At 39.0% G+C, this 19,299-nt stretch overlaps 1 protein-coding gene across 1 annotated transcript in view; it reads left to right on the top strand.

Annotated features, from left to right (window-relative positions):
- Positions 1 to 522: 522 nt before the first annotated feature.
- ntm (neurotrimin) overlaps positions 523 to 19,299 on the top strand; it is a 471,807-nt gene continuing 453,030 nt past the window's right edge. The window contains exon 1 of the mRNA XM_023275098.3: positions 523 to 890. Within this exon, the coding sequence (XP_023130866.1) occupies positions 830 to 890 (61 nt within the window). The 5' untranslated portion in view covers positions 523 to 829. The remainder of the gene's footprint in view (positions 891 to 19,299) is intronic.

The following is a 19,299-nucleotide window of genomic DNA, read 5'->3' as shown; positions in this document are numbered from 1 at the left end:
GGTCCTTGTGTCATTTCTGATCTTCCCTGGAAATTTCATCCAAATCTGTTTGTCTGTTCACAACATTTCTCAGAAACGGACAAACGGGCAAACAAACCGACGCCGATCGTCACATAATGAGACACTTGCAAAAATGTTTTTCCTAATCTCTTTCATCATTTGACTGCTTCACTGTATCCACGTTAAGTGGTTTAAGATGGTCACTGCTGGTCACTAGGCTCCTGCTTTTCCCCACTTGTTGAATGTTAAAATAAGCTTAGATAATAACCAGGACAGGCCTATAGAATACTGCTGAACTGAAAACAAGAAAAGGAACCCTGTAGGTGGTGAATGTGCCCAATCAAAAGGGAAATGCTCTCTTATTGCACATATTATGTTGAAATACAATAAATACTGTATGATAAAAGAGTAGTTTTGAGTTGGGAGAAGCCAGCGGGACGGCAGCACCTCCTCCACAGAACGCAGCAGCGCCTCCAGTCTGCGTAAAGCTGGACACATACAACCAGAGCAGGACAGGAGGAGAGCCGAGCTTGGCTTCACAATAAAGCGGCGGAAGCATTAGTGCGTGTGAATATCATCAAGTGTCCTTAATCCGAAAAAAACTAGCCGGACGTGGTCGCTTTCCTCACCGCCGACTTGCTCCAATCACCGCTGCCAATAACCTCACGGTGGAAGGAGGGACTTTGTGGAGCGCTGCGTTGGTGGATGCCGTACAGTCACACAGGAGGACCGGGGACTTGAAGAAAAGCACTTTTCGGGATTTTCAGAGACTCGCAGGCTAATTTTCCGAGACGACATCACACATCAGACCAAGCACAGATCCGTGACCATGAAGAATCCTCTGTACTGGGTTATGCTGTTCGGGATGACCATCCTGCTGCTGGAGCAAGGTAAGTGATGGATTCTGTCATCCTGGCAGCACTTGTTATCGCCACCTTCGGCTCTGTTTGCTTTATTAAGTGTCTTATTCGCGTGTCGGACAGTGTTTGCTCCTTTTGGCAACATTTGACACCACAATGCTTGCCATCTAAGCCGCAGCTTAAATTAAGCGATTAGTGAAGTGCAGCTGAGCTCGGCTGGTGTCATTGGCTGGACTCTTAAGTATCCCACTGCTTGGTTTGGATGTATTTTTACACCGGTTATATATATGTGAAGCCGAAGCCTTTTCTCTTCTAAAGTTTGCACTAATCCTGTTAAAGGTAATTTTCAGGAGCAGCCTAGTTTTGCTTTGGTTGCGTGCGCATTTTTTGCATCTCAAAGAGCAACAATAAGTAACATCATCATCCTCCCTGCACACGGATGCAGTCACACAGCTATTTATTTTAATGCACCTGCTCCGTGCAATTGTCCTTTTGACGGCTGTGGCTCCTGCTGCCCGCGGATCATCCTGACGCATGGCAAATCTCACGGACGGGAGGTCTTTGCTGCAAAGTTGATTAAGTATTAGCTTGTTCTTAATCCACATCGACTGCGTGGCCAGGTCATCCAAGTTAAGCCATGCATTCTCCGAGCAGGCAAGGAGATTTTGCTGTTGGAAGAGAGAGCAGTGAAGCAGTTTCTGACCTTGTTTACACCTGACATTAAGATTCAGTCCAGTGAGCAGACTGTTGCTAAACAGAGGTGCGCGTAAAACACACAGATTAAGACCCAAGTGTGGGGAAATATGAGCAGCGCCTTTATTAGCCCTTATCGACGTGGTATGTTTTTGAAATTTATTTTTCTTTGAACTCCATCATCCACAATAAGACTGGGACTCAAGGAAAGGAAATTAATTCTGCAATTCCTCCTTGTCTTTTGATAATAACCCTTAAAATCAGTAGTGAATGGTTACAGAACTAATTGAGTGAATTGACAAATGACTGTAGCGGATTTATTGATGAAGAAAGGAGAGGTGTTTTTCTTTTCCTCACAAGGCCTCCAGACCTTACATGTTTTACCTCTTCAGCAATAGGGAAAAACAACATATCTATCTATCTATCTATCTATCTATCTATCTATCTATCTATCTATCTATCTATCTATCTATCTATCTATCTATCCTCAATTATTTCACTTGTTTTATTTATAACAAGCTGATCCTTCAAAGTTCTGATTTGTGACAGTCAGTTGTGCCTCTTCCCATATGCTGCCTTTCGAACAAATTTTCATGACCTCGAGTAAATCTCAGATTTTCCATAATTTTAGAACTGTCAATCTAATTATGTATTTTCATATTGTGGATGAGTCTGTAGTATATGGAATGAATTATGTGTTTTAAAAGGAACTTGTTTTAACTCAATGAAATTCCGCAAATAATCTGTCCTCAATGATTTCACACGTTTATTGTTTAATTTAAAATAAGCAGACCCTTCAAAGTTCTGCTTTGTGACAGCTCATTTACACTGCAAGTTCTTATTCCTCTTCCCATATGCTGCCTTTAGAACCAATTTTCATAACCTCTAGTAAATCTAGAGTATTTTTCTATGTATTTTTTTTTACATATTGTCGATGTGTCAGTAGTATATGGAATTAACTGTTTTAAAAGGAGCTCAGTGAAACTCACCAAATATTGTAATTGTCAAGCCAACGCAGCTTTGCTTATGTCATAAAACAGTACAATACATAGCAGGTGACAACTTTTTCTAGTGAAACAAATCCTCAGTACTCGTGACATTTAAAAAATCAACAAAAATCACAAATTACCACTGGAACAAGCAGCAGAGGAGATGGCATTTTGTTGTGTGTCACATTGGCATGCCGTTAAAAATGTCTGCTGTCATACACCTAGAAAAATTCCACCCCTCCCTTCCTCCCTCCCTTCCCAGTTTCAAGTCCAATCCATTCTGCATACAGCCCCAAATTGTGCTGAAGTTATTTGCATATCAGCAGATCTCTTACAGAATCAGAGATGTGTTAGATTAGATTAGATGAAACTCAGAGGGTCCCAATGGGGAAACTGGGTCATTGCAACGGCAGAATAGGGCACAGCAGATGACAGTGAGGCGAATATTATTGCTTTTTGGCTATTATAAGCATTTTTGAAGCAACAACAAGTAAACAGCAAAAGAAGATGGATGTATGATAAAGACAGGCAGATTTACAGGTGAGCAGGGGTGTCCTGAAAACATATTAGTGCATATTACTAATAGTCATACTTAGCACAGGATACTGCAAATTTGAATGCTTTCGTATCTCAACAAATTTTGTTTCATATTTGTTTTTTTTTTAGAGTGGTTGCTATCTACAGACAAAAAGTGAAAAAATCAAGGTAAATTGTAATCCCTTTCAGTTAGCTGAGAAGCTAGAAACATTGCAGATTTTAAAGTGGAGAATGGGTTTTCTTTTGCTAGCAAACAGCTGTTAGACAAGTAAACAACCAGTCGGAAGAGAGAGTTTAATTTTGACCATGTTTCTGAAAAGTATAGTAGGAATGATGCTCATTATCTGATAGATGGCTGATGTTCTACTAGTGGTAGCAACTACTCTGATCCTTCACACAAAGAGTGACTTAAGTTGATAGAGAGTGTTTTGCTGCTTTGTGTGCTCTGCTGCACTTACACCTACACTCACCATTGCCTACATTAAGATTGCCCACTTTACTTGCACAATTTCTATACTGGTCTTTGCTCTTGAAGTAATAGATGAGAAATAATGAGAACTGTATTTTCCAAACCAGGGATCAGATAAGTTCAGACAGCAATAGGGCCACCTATCAGAACATAGTATTGTGCACTATACTGATACTAGATGTACATATTCCAGTGTCGTACCAAACATTGTGCCATGCTAGAGGTAAGCGATTTAGGGAAAAAGTAAAAATTTTAGGTCTGATTTTATGACAGATATTGTAATTTGTGATATAATTTTTTAGAAAACTTTCATTCAATATTCACTGTGCAGTAGATTAAAAACATATCATAGAGCATTACTGCATGAGATACTATCAAAAGTGTGACTGTCACACAAAGAGCATGGTATGGCATGAATTTGTAAAACTGATGACATGACAGTTTATAAGCCCTGGGTCAGATCCACTGCATATCCCAAATTGCTGCCTTTGCATTGTTTTAAACCACAACTTTGCTCTGAAATACATTTTTCAGCTCTGTCCTACATCTCAGTTTTTTAGTACCCATACTTAAAAATGACAGTGTTTCAATGTAAGTGGTATTTCTTGTGATTTGCCTCGGTATGCGACAGTGGGGCAGTGCAGTGCTCTGCTTCCGCTCCCTGCAGGCATAGTGAGCGTGATAACCATTTTCTTCTCCTGTGTAGCTTTTATGGTGACAAAGCATGAGGCATAGCTGCAAAAACAAGCGCTGTGGCTAACTAGAGCTGTGCGATTAATCGCTTTAAAATCAAATTTGCAATTAGATAAACTGTAATCAGCAAATCCCTAAGGATGTAATTCAGGTTGCATGAGGTGTAGCTAATAGTTGGAGCGATGCATATTTTATGTAATTCGATCAGATTAAAACTTTCACATGTTGTTTTTGTTGCCCAGTGATCAGAGTATACTACATGGCTCAGACTGTGGCACAGCTTACATAAAACCAGTCTAATTATTTAATATCCACTCCACATATATTTTGCATTGCATCTGACACAGGTGTTTTTTTTCTTTGTTTTTTTTTTTTTTTTTTTACAATTTCCTATCCTCCTTCTTTAGAATATCTTTTTCTTTTTAGCTAACTTATATCTTACAAATATATAAATATCCATATATGCAAACACATCATAACTATAATGTTAACTGTACTATAACTTGCAACCTACTAAAAAACAAACAAACAAACAGGTGTTTACAAGCATACATCCTCAACACCAGCTACAATTAAAGCTGCAAGCAGCGCTGTTCAGGTCCTCACATCCTTGGTGGTAAGTGAATCCAAGCATGTCCACCAGGTGGCGCTGCGACTGAGAGTGTATTTCAGCCTATGGCCTTTTTGATGGCGACCTATCAAAAGTATCCACCAGGTGGCGGTATCACTGTGAATGTATGCTGGCCTAGGTATGTTTTCAGGGCTGGACTGTGATCACACATGTAAAATGTGAGGCAGATTGATGCATGTACAGGCTAGTTCGACAGCACTTTCTTTTTCATGGTGACCCATCCCACCAGGTGGCGCTCTCTCTGTGACTGTATTTTGGTCCATAGAATTCATCAGGGCCAGAGTCTGATCACACATGTACAGTTTGAGGCAGATTGGTACATGTACAGGGCAGTTGCACAGTCTTTCCTGTGTCATGGCGAATTGTCGAAATTACGTCAGCCATCATTTCCACATCCTCAGACTTTTGCAGAGCATTTTATAACTTTTGATCACCCATGCCTGATGTACATCCTGGCCAAATTTGAGCTCTGTCGGGGTTACTCTGTTTGACTTTATAACTTTTGAAAATGTGCAAAAATTGGTCCAAAATAATCCAAAATATGTCACATAATTCAAAATGGCTGACTTCCTGTTGTGCTGCTGACATGGGTGTCAGTTACATTTTTGTGCGTCGTGACCAGTTACTTATACCTACCAAATTTCATAGCTGTAGGTAATGTGTCCTGTTCATAGAGCCTGTTTGAAATTATCCAGGTGGCGCTATTGAGCCATCTTGGCTCACACCTGTACGAGTTCTATAAAATATCAAATTTTTCACTGGTGCGTGTGCAAATTTGCATGTATTGTCAAATATTTTTAGGCCTTCAAAACTGCAATTCAATAAACGGGAGAAAAAGTAAAAAGAAGAAACTAATGGGTTTCAAGAGGGTCCTACGCACTTCTGGACACAACTGCAGCCCTGCTAAAAGAATGAAAGTTTAAAATGTGCCCTAAAGTACTTCTCCCACTTACCTTAAACATGTAATATTTATGAGCAGCAGTGTGACGTGAAGGTGGACAGATGTGAATGTGTAAAGAGTGGATCTTAGTGAAGAGTTGCTTCAGTTATGATAGACACAAACTGCTTCCACTGCCTTGGATTTATATTCTCTATTTTCTTTTTTTTTTTTTTAAATATGTCAATATAAACTGAGTTCCATTATGTATCATCTGTTACTCCTTTACTTTCCTGATTTGTTTTTGCCGTGCTACCGTTTTAGCTTTGGTATTGATATTTGTTTGCAAGAATCAAATTGAAGTCATCGACCCTGATCGTGTAAAAAATTTCCAGTTCTTTTTATGTGTTTTTCCATTCTCCAGTTCAAACCCATCAACATGGGATAGGTCACTATCACTGCTTAAACATACATAACTACATGAAGTACCTAACACAGTAACTCATCTGATCTGATCTGATTGTAATTACAAGTGGAAGCAGTTTGTGTCTATCATGACGGTTTGTGAATGAAGTAATGCTATTTCAACTTGTATACAGATGTGTAAACTACTCTGCAGAGAACTTTGCATGTCAGAGTCAGAAGGGCAGGGTGGATGTAGAGACCAGGACAGGTCACAGAACCACAGAAAAACTATAAACAGCAGCTGGCAGAGACAGTAAGAAGTGCCTTCTCTGCTAGTGGGCTGATGCTGGAGCCACTGTGATAGGAGGCAGTGTACATCTGAATGACGGTCGACACAAATAAGTACTTGAAGCGCTTCTCTGTGCACCTCGAGGGGATGAGCCGCAGGCTAAAATTGCTAGGGGCTGCGTGGAGAAAGGGTGGGAGGTTTAGTCCAAAATGACGATCAGTTTAGTTCTCTGCTGATATATTTTGTGATATAGTTCTTTGTTCTGTATTCATTTTGCGATAATTTCACGGAGACAGCTGACATTATTCTTAGTGCAGTGTCATTTCGTCATTTGGCTTTCTCATGTGCAATGGGAAATTATGTGGGAATATGTCAAGGTCAGTCTAAGAGCAAACCCATCGAGTGAAGGGAGTCTTGCATTATGTCCTACTAGCTATTATTTGGTACAGACAGACATTTGTATGAGCTCTCCATGAGAGAACAGATTCATGCCTGGCAAGTAATACATAAGAAAGAAATAGATAAAGAGTGTGTGCTTGAAAAGAGACATACCAATCTCTTTGTGTTTCATGTAAGGTGAGGCAGTAGCTTAGTAGCAGCTCAAACAAAGAGTCCCTCCAGCTTTTCTGAAGCCGATCCCACTGTTTCTGTCAGTGGATTGATTATGCGAGTTGCTTTCAGAGTGTTTCTGTAACCAAGGAAAGATCTGAACCCCAACAGTTGACCGTGTTCCACAAGAACTAAATGAGCAGACTTCAACATATGAAGGGTAGGGAAGCAATCAAATTCTGTGGGTGGAAAAGAAAACCAGCAAACAATAGCAGCAGGAAAAGAAAATCAAAACCACAGTAAAACATCCGAATAGTAAACCATCCCAAAAGAGGAGACACGTGCTCATTTCCTAAAAAAGAAAATACTAGCGTTTCTTTCTAAAGTATTAATCCAGCTTAAGATAAACAGTGGTAATGAGGCAGCCTCATTGTCTAAGCATGCTGCCTCCCTCCCTCTTTCTCCGTATGTGGCTGGGAGAAGACAGTGCTGGCTATGTTGCCAGGATTCAACATAAACTCTTGTGGTTTTTCTGGCTGAGACCCTTGCTGGCTTGTGTATTGTACCCTTGTCCTTCCTCCATCAACCCATGTCAGCCAAAGCGAGAATTATAGCCGGATACATCGAAATTTGGAGCAACAGCTGTTATTGGATGGCCAGCTGAGAGAGCAGAGATGGATAGGGGTGGTGGTACGGGAGCCATGGTGTGCTCGTTGTGTGCAGCCTTTTGTTAAAGACATTGAGATCATTGTTGATGGGTAGAGTGTGTTCTCTTCTTATCGCAGCGCTACAGCTACTCTGTAGGGATTTCCAGGCAAAAGAGAGAGAGCAGCTTCTGTAAAAAAATGTCAGTGTTCATCTCCTGGTGCACAGACCACATAAAGCCTTGCAGCAGAATGTGTAGGCAGAGCAGACAGATAGCCGACATTGGCAGGTAAATATTGCTATCTTTGTACAGTGCTGTGATATCAAAACATGATAAAGAAGAAAAGCAGTCAGAGAGCGCAGTACTCCGCCAAGGCTGCTCAGCCACTGTGTGATTTTTGACGGATGAAATCTTTAAAAATTTGTGGTCCACCTTGCGGTTGATTTGTAGTAGGATCGCAATCATGTGATCATCAGCAGGCAGCTGATGTAGTGTTCAGTTGTAGTCATATTTACAGTGATGTTACAGTGCCGCTATCTCACAATGATACAAAAATCTTTAACAAATCTGTGAATCCAGACTATAAGTTGCATTACTGCCAGAATCTTGATCACTTGGTCCTTGTGTCATTACTGACCTTCTCTGAAAATTTCATCCAAATCTGTTAGTCCATTTTTCGAGTAATATTGCTAAGAGATAGTCAAACAGACAAATCAATGCCGATCGTCACATTGCTCCACCGTGTTCCTTGGCGGAGTAATAAATGTCTGAATTTAGAATGTTTTCTAAACATGTTGACCAAATTGTTTTTTTTTATATTCTTTTACTTGCTCATTCGTTTTTAAAGGTTTTTAAATTTAATTGGCTCCCAGTAATAACATTCATTACTCTGCCGTGTTCCTTGGCAGAGTAATGAATGTTATGTAAATTGGCCATGAGATGTTAATAAAGCCAAGGGACCCTCAGACAACTGTATAATACCTCTTTTAATTTGAATATGATGCAATAGAATGCACTGTTTAAATGCACTCTGCTTGAACTTGCCCCATCTACTGTTACTTCAGATAAACCACCCTCCAGACACTGGCATGAACCCATTGTATTTTATTCACCTGTCATGTTTTTAATGTAATCGGAGTGAATGAAAATAAATGTATAACCCCTTTAAAATAATTTAAATAAAGTGCATCTGGTTTGTAACCCTGAGCTATGTTATGTTATACAATGTGTGCTATACAACAAACATTCTATTTCACTCATTGCAGGCTTTAGTCTCCCCAGTTGCCATGGTAATGTTAATGTTGCTGTAAATGGCACATGGCTTTTGTGAAAACTTTCTAGAGTGAATTTAAAGTCTGTGACTTGCCTATCCAACACAGTAAAGGAAATAGTAACAATGGATTTTCACACCACTGTTTATATTTTAGCTTATTTTATGTATCTGTAAGAATCAATAAAAGATTGTTTAATTATGGCCATACTATATAGGTGAAATTAATTAATGAAAACAACTTTTTTCTTTCTGTATACCTCTCATATAATCTTAATAAAAGCGTACAGATCAGTAGTTTTGATGGTATTTCTAACATTTGTTGAACTGATGAGTCGAGCTGCTGAATTAACCTGCTGTTGTGTCTCTGAGCAAAGCAATTCTATATTGACCCCCACCATGTATGAAGCCGCTTCATTATTTCTGGACACATCCAGTGCCCCAGGGCTGAAATAAGTAGATCAGATTTATCAATTAGTTGAGGTATGGAAAGTTATCACCGTAGCTGGTAATTGTACAACTTGTTTTTTAAAAATTTTATTATTTTATCTTTCCTCTGCCAAGGAACAGCAGGGTTATGTGATGATCGACGTACGTTTGTCCGCCTGTTCGTCTGGCTGTCTGTTCGCAACAACAGATTTCAATGACATTTTCAGGGAAGGCCAGAAATGACACAAGGACCAAGTGATTAGATTTTGGCAGTGATGCGGCTTATAGTCTGGATCCACGGATTTGTGAAAGATTTCTGTATCATTGCGAGATAGCGGCACATCGTCACTGTAACTATGACAATAAGTGAACACTATGTCAGCTGCCTGCTGACGATCACATGATTGCGATCCTACTACAAATCGACCACTGTAGACTTATCAGGACTTATCCATCTGAAATGATACAAGGAACAATTGATTCAATTGTGGGGGTGTTTCCGAGTCCCATCAGTTCCCACCATCTGCTGCATATTTAGGTCACGCGATTCGGTATCCACACATAACGTACACATGTACAACACATGCCTGTGCTTGGTGCATGGTCATTTTATTCATCTATGTTAAATTGTCACATGCTGTGGCGATTTCTACCACAAATTTCTTCAAGATTTCATCTGTCGGAAATGGTACAACGACTGAGCAGCCTTGGTGGAGTATTGTGCTCTCTGAGTAGTTTTGTTGTTTAGAATGTGATAACATGGTGAATTGTGATGGGCAGTTTTCACAGTTTTGTACAATGTGTCTCAGTTCTACCTGATCAAGTTTGATTATTGATTAAAACAAAAATAATTGTTGGAGTAATTTCCAATGAAAATAATCAGTTATAATCAATATTCAATCACAGAAGTAGTACGACCTTCTCATTGCCGTTCTTTGTGACACTTACAACTGTATTCATTAATGAATACAATATATACCAAAAATACTAAATGGCTCAAAATGTAAACCTGCCAATAACAAAAAATAATAATAAAAATTAAGACCAGAGCTGCACGGTTGATGATTAGAGCTGCAAAGTCTTAAACTCTGGGGTCTGGGGCAGCTTTGCCTGGTTGATGTTCAAGCCTTTCCCCTTGCTGCACTTTTCTGAGGGTGACTAAGCTGACAGACGCTTCAGTGGCATTGCTGAAGGGTGTTTCTGGTGGGAATTTTGAACAAGGTAGTTGTATCTTATGTGTTCCTTGTGGTGGAATATTGAACAAAAAGTAAGAGCTCTGATATGTAGGTAGACAGGACAATAAGAATATGAATGGAAAAGACCCAGACATTATTTGTTGTGATGCCTCCTGTACTTGAAGCAATATCTGTCTCATGACTGCATTGAATTCTGGTCTTGTAAGTCTGCGGTTACAGGTGAAATTGGTATTTCTGCATCTTCACTATAAATTGAAAATATCTGGACCTGACATCTATGAAATGATAGGACAAAGCAATGAAATGAACACAAAAGACTGATCAGCAAAAGCTATTTTCATAGTTCTTATGTGTTTTCTTCCTGTTGTTCCTCCACACCTTTAACCAAGAGGTTATACTAGTTATGCTAGTTAGTTTTTAAAAAAAACAAAAACTTTAAGCTACTTTCCCTCACAGCATAGTATTAAGGAAATTAGACACACCATAAGGTCATTTATGTACCCTAAATAGCCACTTTGCCTGTTTCAGAGAAACAGTTTCCTCAAAAGGTAAATTGCAAATTGGATGTGATTGTTATCTCATTGTCTTTTTCATTCCTGTGGTGGGAAGCAATTTCCATATAAAATTTTACCTTTGTGTTCAGTGTTGCTTTTTGTCTTTTGTGTGTGTAATTTCACAGGCTCGTATAAATAAATCATATCGGGGTTTTAGAAAGTTTTTTGTAGGGGATTGATGGAAGCTGGATTGATTTATTCACACTCAGTTTGGGTCAACAACCAGTTTTCTGTTCTGGAATTTCACTGCAGGATTTCAGTACTCACACTGTAATTGTGTATGACATTGACAATTCAGCAGCCACAGAAGGAAAACAGCAATTCTCAGGAGACACTGAAAAAACAACACATTTCTTGAATATAATTATAGTATCAGTGTATACTCTACCATTCACTCTTAAAATGTAACATGATAAGAAGTCTATGGGTGGAAGAGCACAGACAGACATGCCCTGAAGGAAACGTCTGAAATGTTGGTGTTTGAAATGCAGATAGACATTGCCAAGTAAATATGTCATGGGCAGAAAATGCTAATTGTGTTAGTCTTTAGTGTATATTTGATACCATAAGTTATGGAAAAATGCTGAATAAAGTCTGGAGTTTGCACATGGCTACACTTTCACTTCTTGGATATCAAATAATGCACTGTTATCATCCCTGCAATTGCACAAACGTAAAGGCTAAGCTTATGGAGAAGCTTCTCTCCCCTACAAAGCTTGCTAAGTTCCAGTGAGTTGGTCATGTGACTTGTTGGTCACAAGGGACCCTGCCAGGGAGGGCTGATTAATAAGCAACAGCGATAGTGACTTCAGACTGCGTCTATTCACCAAGTTGTCGTGTCTAAGGAATGCCGCCTACTTCACTCCCAGTTCACACTCTGCTATGTTTGTTTCTATGTAAGCAGCTTTATAAAAATGCTGTTGGATTAACATATGTGTTTCCTTTTGGGTTGGGGTGGGTGGGGGGAGTACCATGAAACGCTCAGAGTTTCAAACTCATCCAGTGTTTTTTGCTTTTTGACTCGAAGAAGCAAATTTCTGAAGAATTTAGAGGAGCTACAGCAAAGAGGAAATGGCTCCAAGTCAGTCATTTCTCAGTCATTCTGGTTTGTTAGGAGCTTTATTTATGAAGCAGTTACGGTACATGGAGTGGATTTAGTGCCACTTGCTGCATCCTATTTACATAACCCAACAAAACATCTGTTCTTTCACATTTGATAAAGAATCGAGCCGTTTCAAGCAAAGATACAGATGGTATGTGACCTCTAAAATGAGTGAAATAGCGAAATTAATCATAGTCAACATTTGTTGCAGGAATATGCTATTTCATCTAGTTTTCCTACATGATGGTTCATTTACATCAGCATTTAAGCATGCATTTTGTCACATACACCAATATTTGGTTTTTTTTGCCAGCAAATTGTGTCCATTGGTTCATAAAAACTGTCTTTTTATTTTGAAGGGTCTTCGTTGTGAGTGAAGGGCAAATTACTTGACTGTAAGGAGTTGTACAAACAGTCATTTTTTGATTCATCTCTGGAACACATTCGATTTTTCTGTCATTGTGATTTTGAAGTTCCTGGCTTATGTGCGCCAGCTGTGGTGATCAGATCAACATTTGATTAAATTTCTCCCATTTCCACTCTGAAGCAAATAATAAGCTGTAAGCAAGATGGCAGAGTGCTGTAACACATGACCTGATGTCAAAAGTCAGAAAAACAAACACGAGTAAAAAATCCAAAGTACATAAATTTTATATGAGGACAAGGAGTTACAGACGACTCCCACGTAATCCACACAATCGCAGTAAATGGCTTGTGTCTTCTACTTGTCTGTCAGTACAAGCATAACATGGATCACAGCACTTTGCAGTCCATGTCATGAGGGGCATTTTGTAAAGTGTTACTTTGTATTCTGTCAGAAGGATCAGTAGATCGAATGTCAGTGCCTGCTTCAGCACGGCCAGAAATTCCCTCATCAGAAAGCACATGTTAGAACAGTTGGGAGAAGTCCAGGAGATCAAGCCAGAGTAACATAGTGCTGGCCACTGGAGGCTGGAGTCGCTGCAGTCGTGTTTTTGATTGAAGCCGCAGCAGATGCTTGTACTGTGGAAGTTAGTGGTTTGGTGCTGCCCATGGATACTTGGGTGCTCATGCAGGAAATAATATTTTGGAGGTCTGTTTCAGGAGCGGGCTGCACAGTGGCACAGTGGTTAGCACTTTGGCCTTGCAGCAAGAAGATCCCCGGTTCATGTCCCTGCTTTCCCGGGATCTTTCTGCATGGAGTTTGCATGTTTTCCCTGTGCATGCGTGGGATTATTCTATTATCTTGTGAATGCGAGTGTGATTGTTTGTCTCTATGTGTGGCCCTGCGACAGACTGGCGACCCGTCCAGGGCATCCTCTGCCTTCGCCCGAGTCAGCTGGGATAGACTCCAGCCCCCCCCCGCAACCCTAATGAGGATTAAGCGGTGTATAGATGATGGATGGATGGATGTTTTAGGAGCTCAAAAGTCAAAAAGAATAAAGAAGCATCCAAAGTTAGAATCAGTGACTAGAGGATAAGGAAACAAGTTGTAAACATGGGTTATCTTGCAACAAGCAAAGGTGGTACAGTCCAGATAATAAATGGTATCCTCCAGTGTCAACTGTGATGAACAAAAGCACCTTCCTGTCTTGCTATCTGACTCTAATTAGTCTTTTGTGTCCTTTTTTTGTTTTACCTGCTCAGAGTGACCTTGCCAAGATATGGGGATTCCATTGTCTGTATTATAATCAGCTTACATGTAGTTCCTGTCTTGAATGGGTAATAGCTTCTCGTTGTTTTGCTGCAGCTATTCCTCTTCTGCCTACTTTACTGATACAATCAATCTGTTTCTGCTGCCTGTCCTTACCAACTTAATTGTGGAGTTCAGCCTTGCAAGAGCATTTACAACCTGAGGTACTTTACTAAATCTTCCTTATGTTCTCTTTATCTGATTTAAAATCTCAAGGGAGAGAAACAGATATAATTTAGGAGGGCAGGCAGTAGATACCGACATCAATCATACACCATCACCTGCCCGGATCCTTGACATCAACACTGTGATAAGGAGGCCACTCGAGACTCGGCCTGCTCTTATGCATTAATAGCAGGAAAGCATCCTGCACTTTGGAAGCTGTTTTGTCCCCTAGTGCAGCAATGTAGTTGTAATTTAAGAGCAGGTGGCAGAGCTCGTGGTTAGGAAATACATGGTCTGAGGAATAATCTGTGTGCAATTATTAAGGGTTTGCCAAGGCATTTGTGTGAAGCACGAGAGATAATATTTCAATTAGTGCTGCCATTGATGATGCTGGAAGCTGCTTGGCAGAGGCCTTTGTGGTGGAATATGGGCAAGTGTTAATAGGAAACAGCTGAGCCTCCTGGGAGAAGGAATCTGCATTAAAGATACAGTTGTCATTTTATGCTGCTCTTGAAAAGCCTCATAGTTAAGCTGCTAAGTTGTCTTACCAACCCTAAACCTGTGTGCACCTCATCCTTCCACGATCACATTTCATTTGAAATTGTTCGAGATTCAAGATTTAAGACCTTTATTTGTCACAAACACTGTTATGCACAGTTTAATGTGCAGTAAAATGTACTGAACACCAGTTCCAAACCAAAACAATAATAATAATACCTTCAGGCAGTGATAACGCCGTCCTGATGGCAGTAGACAGAACAGTCTGTGGCTGAGGTGGTGTATGTAACTAACTGCTAACAAAGTGACAGTGTTCTCAACTAAAGGAGAAGGCATTTGAACATAAAGGCATTTATTCCAAATTTTTCACTGGAGGAGGACCAAGTGTGCTGATGCTCATTCCTCTAATCGTGTTATTGATGAATGCAAAGTTAACAGATCAATACAGCTGATAAAACTTTAAGCACCCCTGAAAGCACCTGCAGGCATTTTCAGTGTCACAAAAAGCTTGTGAAGAACAGCAGAGATGAGTTAGGATCCTTAAGAAGCTTTGTACTTGTATTTGTTGTTCATGAGTGCATAATATTGCAGGTCCACGTCTCACAGTTTATAAACTTATGAATATTCAACGAGGAATTTCAACCGAGATTTGCCACATTATGGATGTTATGACGGTCATGTTGTAGACTTGAGGGATTCTGCTCAAGTAACAAAGCATATGTCTTCTGAAGACCCACCCTGTGTTCATGAATATTTATGAAATATTTGTTGGCTAAGAAGACTTGCTGTATTATAGTGCAGAGTGAATCCATGAGCTTGCATTCTCAGCTTGTGTTTCTTGGCATCTGGGCTGGTGTGTTGTTGTTGTCATTCTGTACTAAAGTAGCTTTTAAATTGCAATCACATCAGCAGCAGCTGTCTTAAAGGAACCCTTATGCTATTTAACAGATTGATAAGAACAACGCATCAAGCTCACAGAATGTGCTGCTTTGGTGGTCGAGCACTGCTGATGGTCAAAAGCAGATTTAATGTATGTGACTGTTCTGCAGCTACTCTCATTTAATTCTTGTAATTCCTTTGAAATTGTCTTACGAAGAAATGCCAGGAGACTATTTCCACATAGGTTTCACATCAATGTTAGGTTATTTACAACGTCTGCTGAAACCAGTTTTATTTGTTGTTGTTTTATTTGTTGTTTTTTATTTTAATGAAAAATCATAACTGTCATCATCATTTCATCATCAAGGTAGACTGTCATCAGACAAAAGCAGTGTGTGTATATATATATATATATATATATATATATATATATATATATATATATATATATATATATATATATATATATGAAGTTGAGAATAAGGTTTTACTGCCCAGTATACGAAGATATAATGGAGGTACTTTTCAGTCAAATGCCTGCTGTTTATGCTGGTTTCTTTTGGGTGGGCAGTCATTTCAGTCATTTTAGAAGGGGAACCTTTTTCATGGCAGAATTTCTTTGCCAGGCCTTGGATAGAAGGTAACATATTTTGTTGAGGACTGAGGAGCAGAACAATGTGTGTTTTGGATGTATTGCAGCAATGCTAATATATTGGTGTCTTCTAAACCTATGAGGGTTGTGCATGCTAGTATGCATGAAAATAAAAAATAAAAAAGAATACACACATACATCATTAATGTGTGCACTGAAACCAACTTGGCAGGAAAAAATAATATGACTGTTGTACTTCATTTACAAGCTAATTTTCAAAGTTCTTTGCTTTACTTCAGACTTTACAATGCTCATTAAATTTCATGGAAGCTTATGTAGGCCTGGCTTATAATTAATGCTCAACGCTTGAGTGGCAATCTTAATAGTCTTTTAAATGGTCAATACAAAAATGAATGTTTCTCATTAATCAGAATCCCATTGCTGTGATTCCTGCTAAGCCGTTTTCTTAGCCTTGCAGTATCACAGTATCCATTTGGACCAAAAGCCATTGTTCCAAAGTAAAAAAAACAACAACCTTGTTTTCCCTTCTTATAATGGAGAAATCTTTTGGGATTTACAAAATGCAGTATATTGAAAGCATGCTTTCAATGTGAAAATAGGTTTTAATGATCACATCCCTACTTAAAAAAAGAAAAAAGCTTCCTGGTCACTTTGCAAATCTGCAGGCATCTTTAATTGCAATTGTATGCAATTAAATTAGTCATAAAATGATTGTTTACTTTGTGATTTTTGCACTGAATGAAGGCCAATAGACTCAATAAGTTGAGTTGCACAACTGGGTCGTAACAAATACAAAATAGCATTAACAAAAAAGAAATACTCAGACCACCAATGCCTCTGCAGTTAGCCTGAAACATGGAAGAAAATGAAAGAAAATGTAAGAATGACTTCATTTATTGTGATAAATAAAGGCCTTGAATCTTGAATGACATTATTCTCTTGCAGGAGGTGTCAACTTTGAACTCATAGGTATCAAGTGGTAGCAACAAACACACTGTGGGCCACTCGGACATCATGCTTTTAGTTTGAACTGATGATTTATTTTTTCACTGCTGCTTCATTGGATACAGAGCAATAGAAATATTACATGGCAGGCTGCAAAGTCTTTTTCAGATGAAACAGAATCACTGGTTGAGAATTGATCGAGACAGATGTGCATTCTGAGGTTTATGGTTTGGACGGGGAGAGTGTAACCCAGGTTGTTTTCTGAAGCTACAATGTACAGATGTCCATGAACTTATCCAGCTCCCAGTAGATGCTACCGTTTGATGTGCCCAGAGTGCCTTACATGTGTTGGTGGACACTAAAATCCACCAGCGTTTCCAACATGTCTCATGTGGATTGGTGCGTGTTACGAGTTAGCTGGGGACAGAGAAACCTCCAGTGTCCACTGAGTTACTGCAGTGCAGCAGCTCAGACAGGTGTGTGATCAAAAATACTTCAAAAAAAGAGTGAAATAAGGTTTTTGGTATGTTATCCATTGACAGAACATTTGATTACTAGAATAAGTTTGTAAAATGGACTTTTAAATAATAGTTTTATAAGAATGAGTCACTGGGTTTATTGTTTGTGGAGACAGCTGGCTGGAGACAGGATTACACAGCAGCTGGAACATGAAAAATCTATTTTAATTTCACTTCTATGGTGTCTCAGTTTGATGAAGGAAAATGATTCTTGGTTTACCTGCAGGGGGTTAGATAATAGTACAGGCTCAAGTAAGATAACTTTTGTTCGTGTGACTTCAGATAGATTTTGGTCATTAAAGACTGAAAAGGCTGAATAAATTACATCAGGATGCAATACTGGGAAACATCTAACATAGGAGAAATTCTGAGTGAATTAAGACTAATTACATACAACAAGCCATAAGTCATTAAGAGCTGTTTTATTGAACTTCACAAATCCAATACACGAAATCAAAACTCTTGCTAATACATTATTTTTCTGCCTTTGTGTTCTTGTAGTATATCAAAACTTTGAGATAGGAAACTGATCTATCAACATTCTGGTTGGAAGTAGCTTTTTCTTACACAAAGTGAATGCATCATCATCAGCTGCATCAATATACACTACTGTTCAAAAGTTTGGGGTCACTTAGAAATGTCCTTATTTTTGAAAGAGAAGCAAATTTTTTTCAAAGAAGATAACATTAAATGAATCAGAAATACAGTCTAGACATTATTAATGTGGTAAATGACCATTCTAGCTGGAAACAGCTGATTTTTAATGGAATATCTACATGGGGTACAGAGGAAACCATCACTCCTGTGTTCTATTGCTACACTGTATTACCTAATCGTGTTGAAAGGCTAATTGATGATTAGAAATCCCTTGTGCAATTATGTTAGCAAATGAATAAAAGTGTGCGTTTTCATGGAAAACATAAAATTGCCTGGGTGACCCTAACTTTTGAAGGGTAGTGTATTTAATGTACTGACTTTTGGAAAAGCCTGCAGAGATAAAAGCAGCACAGCCAACAGAATTGCTTTCTTCCACTATGTTGGAATGCACCACCATTAGAGCTTGTTCGTGTGAACGAACGTCTAATTTACATAAATGTCAGATCCATGTAGTTTGAACAGACACTGCATGTTGATAGTAACACTGACATGTTGCAAAGGCTTACTTTTCAGGCATGCATCTTGTAATGTGATAATGATCTTTACGTTTGTTGTTCTGTAAGGGATGCCAGCTACATGCCTGATGTTTCAAACAGCTTTTGTGATGGTTTATGTTAAATCCACTGTTATTTTCAGCCTAAGAATCCAACCCTTTCTGTCTCGGCATGATCATTGCAATTTGGCATTCATTGTGAAATCTCATTCCAGGTGGAAAAATAAAAAGGATGTGTGCACTTTTATTTGATAGGTCTTTAACTATGAGACCAATTGATAATTCACGTGTGCACAACACATACAAGAGACTTGAGAGAATCTGTATTTGAAAATCAATATATATTTTCATCAAAAGCAGTTCTTGCATCAAACTTATGAATAAACTATTGCAATGACATAGAACATGGAATATTGGGAAACTGCTAATTATCTCATCATCTAAACCAGTTTAAAGTAACTGGTAGTGCTGATGTCCTTAATTGAGGCCTTTGATATCAAGTGCTTTATATATCTACTGCTAAAAACAACCCAGTCACAGTGACAGTAAGTCTTCAGCTAATCTTTACTTTGGTTTGTGACTGTTATGACCCAGCTCTCTAGGGTCAATTGGATGTCACAAAAAACTTAATGTTATTGGTGCTTAGTGAACCCAAAAAAAGGTGATATAC

This window comes from Amphiprion ocellaris, chromosome 14 (genome assembly GCF_022539595.1).
Source record: "Amphiprion ocellaris isolate individual 3 ecotype Okinawa chromosome 14, ASM2253959v1, whole genome shotgun sequence".
Lineage (NCBI taxonomy): Eukaryota > Metazoa > Chordata > Actinopteri > Pomacentridae > Amphiprion > Amphiprion ocellaris.
The sequence above is the reverse complement of the archived record's forward strand: the minus strand, read 5'-3'. Positions and strand labels throughout refer to the sequence as shown.